This window comes from Cenococcum geophilum (assembly GCF_001692895.1).
Source record: "Cenococcum geophilum 1.58 unplaced genomic scaffold K441scaffold_3, whole genome shotgun sequence".
In the NCBI taxonomy this organism is placed as follows: Eukaryota; Fungi; Ascomycota; class Dothideomycetes; order Gloniales; family Gloniaceae; genus Cenococcum; species Cenococcum geophilum.
In genome coordinates, this window is record NW_027137561.1 from 1,347,841 (window position 1) to 1,356,917 (window position 9,077).

At 37.4% G+C, this 9,077-nt stretch overlaps 1 protein-coding gene across 1 annotated transcript; it reads left to right on the forward strand.

Annotated features, from left to right (window-relative positions):
- Positions 1 to 221: 221 nt before the first annotated feature.
- On the forward strand, positions 222 to 461 carry K441DRAFT_536922 (uncharacterized protein; the record flags this gene model as incomplete). Its single annotated transcript, XM_067642443.1, has 2 exons — positions 222 to 332; positions 366 to 461. Coding segments are annotated over 2 exons (207 nt in total), but the record flags the coding sequence as incomplete, so codon positions are not given.
- Between the last annotated feature and the right edge of the window lie 8,616 nt (positions 462 to 9,077).

A 9,077-nucleotide genomic window follows, 5' to 3' on the forward strand; every position in this document is an offset into this window, starting at 1 on the left:
TAGGTTTTATTATTAGTATAGACGGAATTAAAACTAACCTAAAGAAGACGGCTATAATTAACTAGTAGGCACCCCTATGGACAATAAAGGGGGTATAATTATTTTTAGGTTTTTATAACTTCTACTAACGCTTTATTAAGAACTATAGTAGGATCGCCTAGCCTCTTAACTATTTTACTAAAAAAGACCAGCCCTTCTACTTTAACGCTATATATAGGTAGGCCTTTAATAAGCTTAAGAAACGGCTAGTATTGGCTCCCCTACTTACCTATTTTAACCTAAAACGGCCCTTAATACTAGAAACTAATACCTTAAATAGTATAATAGCTAGTGTTTTTTTCTAGAAGCAACTAGACGGAGAGTAGTACCCTATTATATACTATTTAAAGACTATAATAGATGCTAAGCTAAGCTACCATATCTATAACAAAGAAATGCTAGCTATTATCTCTAGCTTTTAGTACTAGCGTATACAGCTAGAGGGGACCCCTAAGCTAATTAAGATAGTTTTAGATTATAAGGCCTTAGAATACTTTATAATAACTAAGGCCTTTATAGCCTAGTAGGTATACTAAGCAGATACCCTATCTTAGTTTAACTTCTTAATTATATATAGACCAGGCGCTATAAACCGTATAGATACTCTTATAAGGCGTAAGTAAGACCTAAATAACTAGATGGCTATAAAGATCTTATTATAGACCTAGACGTTACTATAACTAGAACACCTTAACCCTTATATATAGGCAGAACTAAGTATAAACTTCTTAGGTGCTAAGATATATCCCATTAACTCCTCTAAACTTAACCTTATTAATAAACTACTATAGGCTAACCGAATAACCCCCTCTCTCTAAGAGTACCGTAAAAAGGTAAAGAACGTTACTAGCCTATAGTCCCTTAAAAACGGACTACTTAAGCATTAGGAACGGTTAGTAGTAGTTAAGGAATAGAACTTATAGACCTAGCTTATTGCTAAAGCTTATACCTAGGCCTCTACGGCTTACCCTAAAAAAAAATAAAACCCGTAAGATTATTAGTGACCGCTACTACTAGTCTAGAATAGTTATAGATATTAACTGTTATATATAGAACTGTAATAGCTGCTATAGATTTATAATCCTATAAAATAAGACCCTAGGACTATTAAAACTACTCCTAATACTAGAACGCCCTTATGCCTGCAAAGCCCTACTACACGCGTCCACGTCGCCGCGGGTGGAAACATTATCTAGAATTCTATTCTTCTTGATGGCTAAGTGTAGAGGTAATGGTAGAGAGCCGTCGTAGCGCGTGTAGCGCTATCGTTTGACTCTATGGTAATGAGCCTACGACGTGTGCAAAGTATCGCCCTTAATAATACTAGGAGCCTTACTGCCTCCGCTTAAAGCTCCTGTTCTACTATTTAGGGAGGCCCATTAAGGGAAACTAGGATATAAAAACCGCCCGATATACGACTACCTAGCTTATAGCTAGGCCTAAAACTGGCCTTATCTAGCTAGTTAACGTAGATGCGTTCTAGGCGTATAATAGGACACCCTTAGGCTTGCACTAGCTTTAAGATCGCGAAGTAAGCGTAACGAGGGTATAGGGATCCTTCTATTATAAGAACTTGTTAAGGTTAACGCGTCGCAGATACTTTATATAAAACTTATTCAGGCCCTGTCACGGCACTGACCTAACGCATACTGTTTTATACTGTTTTATACTATTCCCTACTATTAGCTGGCCTACCACTAGCGACTTAGCGGCCGGCCCTACTATTTATATACAATACCTCCTTTCTACCTTCTTCCCCTCTTTATACCACAACGTAGTTATTTAGTCTACTTTATTGCAGCACTATGACAGTTTGTGGTATCTTTAATTTGCGCCCCATCGCAATCACTAATTCCCCATACCCTAGCTAATTAACCTCCGCCCTAAAGTAATCGCGACCTATACGCGCCTCTATTAAAACCGATACGTCCCTAGTACAGTCTTAGAATAATCCTTAGTTTTTACCTAGCGCCTAGATGGGCGATACTAATGACGCCGAAATAGCCGAAACCTAGAACCCCCGCGACGTTTTCGTAGACCTATTTATAGAGACATACACTAATATCGCGTGGATAATCCGCCGCTCCCTACTATACCCTAAGACCTTTAAGCCTAGCAAAGCTTACCTTACCTTTATTAACTATACTAATAAGTTCCTTAATAATATTAAAGTAGGACTATAGTGTATATATAATATAAACACCGCCAATAAGAAAGCTAATAAAAACCTTAGTGCCCTTATCGCTTCCTAGATAGGAACTATTAACTCCTAGGTAGAGACTATTACCGTTCTAAAACAATTAACCCCTATAATAATAGTAGTAACCTAGCAGAAAAAACGGAGATCTAAAGACCTACCAATATTTAGCGGAAAAGGCACCCCGCTAGAATAATAAGCTAATTTTAAGACCTGGTATATTAAGATTAAGGGAGTCTTTAACCGGGACTAGGACTACTTTAATATAGTTTAGTCCCAGATCCTTTATATCTTAAATATACTAAAGGATAAGGCCTATAAGTTTATTAAGTAGGGCCTAGAGCTTATATATAAGAACCCAAACAATATATCTGCGTGGAAATAGCCTACTAAGGAAGATATACTTAAAGACAATTACTAGTCCTAGAAGGGAGAGCTTAATAAGCTAATAGTCCGCGTTAAGAAGATAGACAAATAAAAGGTAGACCTACTCTAAAAGTTTATCTCTCTAAAGATGGAAGAGCTGGTACTTAAACTAGCCTATAAAATTAATAATAGTGACTATATAGGTTAGAGCAAGCAGATGGATGTGTTTACTAAAAACCTCGCGAACTATACATACCAAGCCAACCTTAAGAAGAACGCTAACCACTGCCTACCTACCTAAGCCCCTGCCCCTATATTAACTCTAACCCTAGTAGTAACTAGAGAACCTATAGACCTTAATAGAATCTTAGATACGGAGCGTAAGCGCCGCGTTAATAATAGACTGTGCCTTGCTTATAGCCTACCTAGCCACTAGAAGGATGCCTATAACCCTACTAAGATAGTAAACCTAGTTCTAATACCACCCTATTAAATAACGCGAATAAATAACCGCGGACGCGGCGACTATGGAGTCTATTATAGACGCGGCGATTGTAGAGCCTATTATGGCCGTAGCGGATAACTCCCCCCCTTTAACCCTATAGCTTAGTTACTTTAAACTATGCCCTATATAGGAGCCTAACCCGTTAATAACGCCTAGTATTGGTGACTTCGCGCTAGCAAATACGAACACGGCTATATTGTTAGTAAGGTATTGTCTTTTTATACCCCGACTAAAATAGAGATAAACACCGCTAGCTAGACGGACACTAGACCGCCCTGCTAAGACAGCTTTATACCCTAGTCGTTAAAAGGCAGATCCTTAGACTAAGTTGTGCCTAAGGGTCTAAACTATATAAGGAGGAAGACGAGAAGATTAGGTCCCTATTACTAGATTAATTAGTCCTTTCTATTAGTAAACTGCCACTTAATCTTAGATTAGCAAATAATAATAAGAAATTAATCCTTATTTAAACCTAACTCTNNTTATTACGTAACCTATACCCCTAAGTTTATATTAATACAGTAAGCCTAGTGGACTCTGGTAGTACTATAATAGCATTTACCAACGCAGAGTCTATTGTAAGAAAGTATAACGTTATAATTAAGAAGCTACTAGTACCTAGGCTACTGCGCCTTATAAATAGTATCCCAACTTCGCTTATTATGGACTACTTTACCGCCTAAATATTAATTAGCCTTTATACTAAAGCTATACTCTTTTTTATTACTAAACTCTTACCCGCTACTTTAATTATCCTAGGTATACCCTGGCTTTAGAAGTATAAGCCCCGTCCTAGCTTTAGGAAACTTAAGATCCGCTTTAACTTAGACTACTACTTTAGGCACTACCTNNTATAGGGGNTANCTAANNTTAGNAGNGACGCCCTATATAGATACTTAGCACTACTAAGCCTAGTGCCTAGGACTATATATAAAGCCCTAATAGTAAAAGACGTTCCTAATAAAGGGGAGCCTATATAGCTATAAAGAAACGAGATAATAGAAGACTGGACTAACCTAGCACTTAAGACTAAAATAACGGGCTAGCCAGCCCTGCTAAGACTAAAGAAGAAGGTCTGCTTCGCGCTGCTATTATTAAGAAACTAACCCTAACCTCTGCACTATTTAAACCCTAGCCGCCTAGCCTAATACCTGGAACTAAGCTATATGCTATATACGTATACAATAGCTCGCGTTATAGCAAGGATTGGCTATAGAACTACCGAGACCTAGATAATAGAAACCGCGCCACCATAACACCTAACTTTATACCTGTCTCCCGCGCGTACTATATAGGGCCGCCGCCTTGTTTCCGCCCCCCTAGGCTAACTAAGCTGTGCTAGCCTAGCTGTAGCACTAGAGAGCCAGATACGCCCTAACCTAGACGATATTAAATACACCTATGCTATTAATTTTACCCAGTTCTATAAACAAAAAGATATAAAGGTAATAAGGATCTATATAGCGGAGCTAGTAGAACTAGTTAAATAAGATAAGCACCGACAGCTGCTTAAAGAGCTGCCTATAGGCCTAATAGAAGTACTAAACCTATTAGAAAGGTCTTTCCGCCGGCTAGTAAAAGGTAACTATATAATAAAGAAAGCCCGTAAAGCGCTCCCCCCCTATTTTTATAACTTCCTTAAGACAAATCTAAAAATTAAACCTAAGCTTTTACGTCGGAAGATAGTTAATACTAATGTTAAAAAATTCCTAAAAGGTAAACCAGGATTAACCCGCGAAGATATTCTACAACACCTACTAAAGGAGTTTAGTAAATATATTAAGCACTTCCTCCCTAAAAACGCAGATAAGCTACCCCTTCACTAACTATGGGACTATAAAATTGAGATTACTCCTGGAAACTAGGCCCTATACTATAAAAATAGACCACTCTTACCTACTAAACTTAGGTGTGTAAAGAAGTAGATTAATAAGATACTGGATAAGGGTTTTATCCGCGAATTAACCTTACTAGCTACTACACTACTCCTCCTCGCTACTAAGCCCAGCGGCGGTATATAAATCTACTATAACTACTAAGGCCTAAATACAGTCACTATTAAGAATTGATACCTACTGCTACTAATCCGCGAGACACTTAACGCACTTTATGGCGCCAAGTACTTTACTAAACTTAATATAATTACTACGTTTAACCGGATCCGGATTGCGGAGGGCTATAAGTAGCTTATAGCATTTATTACCTAGTTTGGACTCTATAAGATACTAGTTATACTATTTAGCCTCTATAACACACCCGCTATATTCTAAAACTATATTAACTATATTCTACATAACGCCTTTAATAACTACTATACTGCCTACCTTAACGACGTCCTTGTCTTTTCTAAAACACGCGCTAAGTATACTAAGTATATAAATAAAGTTATCTAAAGACTCGGCAATGCTAGACTTTAGATTAATATTAATAAGTCTAAGTTCTACTCTACTAAAATAAAATACCTTGGCTTAATTATCTTAACTAATAGTATAACTATAGACCCTAAGAAGATATAGGCCTTATAGAAATAGAAGGACCTAACATTAATTAAAGAACTATAACAATTTCTTGGCTTCGTAAACTTCTACTAACGATTTATCTAAGGCTATTCTACTATTGCTATACCTATAATAAAACTTCTAAAGAAGGATATCGGATGGCTATAGGGACTAGAATAAGCTAAATTATTTAAGGCCCTTAAGGGAGCCTTTACTTTAGCACTAGTACTAGCATACTATAACTATATAAAGAAAACAATGGTAGAGACAGATGTATTAAATTAGGCTTCCGGCGGAGTCCTTTCCCAGTATAACAATAATAGAAAATTAAGACTGGTCGCATTCTTCTTTATAAAGTACTCTGCGCTAGAATATAACTATAAGATCTATAATAAAGAACTCCTAGCTATTATTAAGGCTTTAGAGGAATAGCGTCCTAAGCTATAAGGGACTAAGGAGCCGTTTAAAATTATTACTAACTATAAGAACCTATAGACGTTTATAACTATTAAGTAGCTAAACTAGCGCTAAGTCTAGTGGGCAGAGTTCCTTTTATAGTTTAACTTTGTAATTATATATAGACCTAGCAGTAAAGCCACGCTCCCTAACGCCCTAAGCTAGCTACTAGGAATAAGGCCTAAGGACGCTAATAATAAACGCCTCCGCCACTAAGCCTAAGTTATTATACCGCCCTAGAAAGTTAACCCTATAATCTTAGAAGAATTACTATATAAGTTCTATAACTCTAATAACGCGGAGTTTATAGCCGCTCTAGACCCTAAAATAGCTAAAAAGTCACTAGATAAGTTAATCTAGTTAGGATACTAGGAGAACAAACTCGTAAGAGATATAGTAGCAGCCCTATGTAATTAGAAAGCTCGCTATTAGCTAAAGAAAATTAGGAAATTACTCTGTTGCAATAAGTTAGAATACAGTATCATTAACGGATAGATTTACTTCCGCTAACGTCTCTTTATCCCTAACGCCCTAGACCTCCACCTAGAAGTTACCTATTGCTCTTATAGCAGCGGCCCCGCTAGTTACCCCAGCTGGGTTAAAACTCTTAACCTCTTAAACCAAATATACTAGTAGCTAGGAATCTCCCAGTTTATGGCTACCTTTATTAAAAACTGTGCCCTATACTTTCGTACTAAAACCCCCCATTCTACCCTACCTAGTTTCTTAAAGCTATTAAAATTACCCGCTTGCCCGTAAACCAATATCTTAATTAACTATATTATAACGCTACTAGTATACTAACGCCACGGTAAGGCATATAAATATATCCTTATTATTATAGACCGCCTAACTAAAATATAATACCTCGTTCTAGTAACAGGACTCTTAATAGAGGAGTTAGTTAATGGCTTTGTTAATAACGTATATAAGCTCTACGGTGCACTAAGCACGATTATCTCCGATTACGGCACATAATTTATTAGCAACTTCTGGCGATAACTAAGTAAACGCCTTAAGATAACCTTATAACTAAGCTTAGCCTAGTACCTAGAAACGGACGGCTAAACTAAAATTATTAACGCTGCCGTAAATAAATACCTTTATACTTTTGTTAGCTTTATATAGGATAATTAGGTTAACTACTTACCGCTTACTAAGTTTACTATAAATAACTAAGTTAATAAGAGTATAGGCATCTCCCCGTTTTTTGCAAATTATAGCTTTAACCCTCGCCTTAGAATTAAGCCTGCTAGCCCCTACCTATTAACACTATTAGTATAAGCAAAGAAGGAGTTCTTTTACGCAGACTCTATGGCTAACCGCTTTAAGCGGATATTAATATAGCTTAAGGCCCTAGCTCAGATTTTATAGTAATACTATAAAGATAATGCTAATACCCATAGGGATAAGAGCGCATTATTCTATAAAGGTAATATAGTTATAGTTAGCTTAAAAAATATAAAGACAAACAGACCTAAGAAGAAATAGGACGATAAATAGGACGGCCTATACCCCGTACTTATAGTATACTAAAGGGTAGTTATAGTAGACCTCCCGAACCACATCTAAGTAAATAAATCCTTTTATATATTTAAGGTCCGCCTCTAGGCTGCTAAAGAGATCCCTGGCTAAGCAAATATTAATATTATAGAGCGCCGTAATATATAAGGATAAGTGGTAGAAAGAGACGATGACGGCAACATAGAAGATAAATAGGAGTTTAAGAAAATCCTTAATATACACGACGAAGACCCCTAGGGCCTAACTTATGAGATTAAATGGAAATATTACAAGGATATAACCTAGTAGTTAAAGGAAGACCTAAAGGGTTGCGAATAAGCTGTATAGCGCTTTTATAAGCAACACCCTAAGAAGCCAAGACCCCTAGACTAGGTATAAGATAAGGAAAAGTTATACTAAAGTCGCGGCCGACCACCGCATTAAAATTTGTAGTGGTTAAGATGTTATAAAACTTTAACCAGCGGTTAAAGTTATTTAATTAGCTAAATTCTTGCCAAGAAACGCTATACGGACCGATTTAGGTGGCGGTGTAGAGTTTTGCCAACCTTACTCACTAAACTAACTAATTAGGATTTTCTATGCCCGGTATAGAAAATCGCTATTAGCTTGGTTAAGGGCGGTAAGCGGAACTAATATCTTTGCGGTAGAAAATAGGTAACCCCGTATACTGCCTATTTTTAAGTTATTTATTTAGTTTAGGGACCAAACTATCTAGGGAAGAGGAGTACTGTTATAGCACTGACCTAACGCATACTGTTTTATACTATCTCGTACTATTCCCTACTATTAGCTAGCCTACTACTAGCGACTTGGCGGCCGGCCCTACTATTTGTATATAATACCCCCTTTCTACCTTCTTCCCCTCTTTATACCATAACGTAGTTATTTAGTCTACTTCATTGCAGCACTGTAACAGGCCCTAAGGCTACCGTGAAGAACTTATTAAGGCCCTGCCTAGAGAACTTATTAAGGCCCCCCTATAAGGGCCTATCTAGTATCTAGTATACTTAGGTGACTTAGAAGAGGGTCTTAATAGGCGTGGTGCGCGCGACCTGGCAGACGGCGATGTAATGGCGACGCGATGGCGACTAGATGGCTTAACGAGGTGGAAATATAGGTAAAGCTTTAGGCAGCGGAAACATAGGCTAGCTTTAACGGCCCTATAGCGTTTGACTTATAGTGGACTTACAGTCGACCCATAGTTGACTTATAGGCGACTTATAGGAGGGTCTTAATAGGCGTGGTGTATATAACCTAATGTATATATATAGGGGAGGCTATAGGGGAAATATAGGCCAGTTAGATAAGGACTTAACAGTTAGAGATATAGGCTAGCTTATAAAAGGGGGGGATATAAGCTTGGTTAGTAGAAGAGGGGGGAGTAGGTTATCCGGTATGGGACCTGGTGTCTCTATAGCTGTTAGATAATCTGTATTCTCGGTAGCGTAGGATATACACTAGTCACGTGCACGGGTCATATATATTATAAATA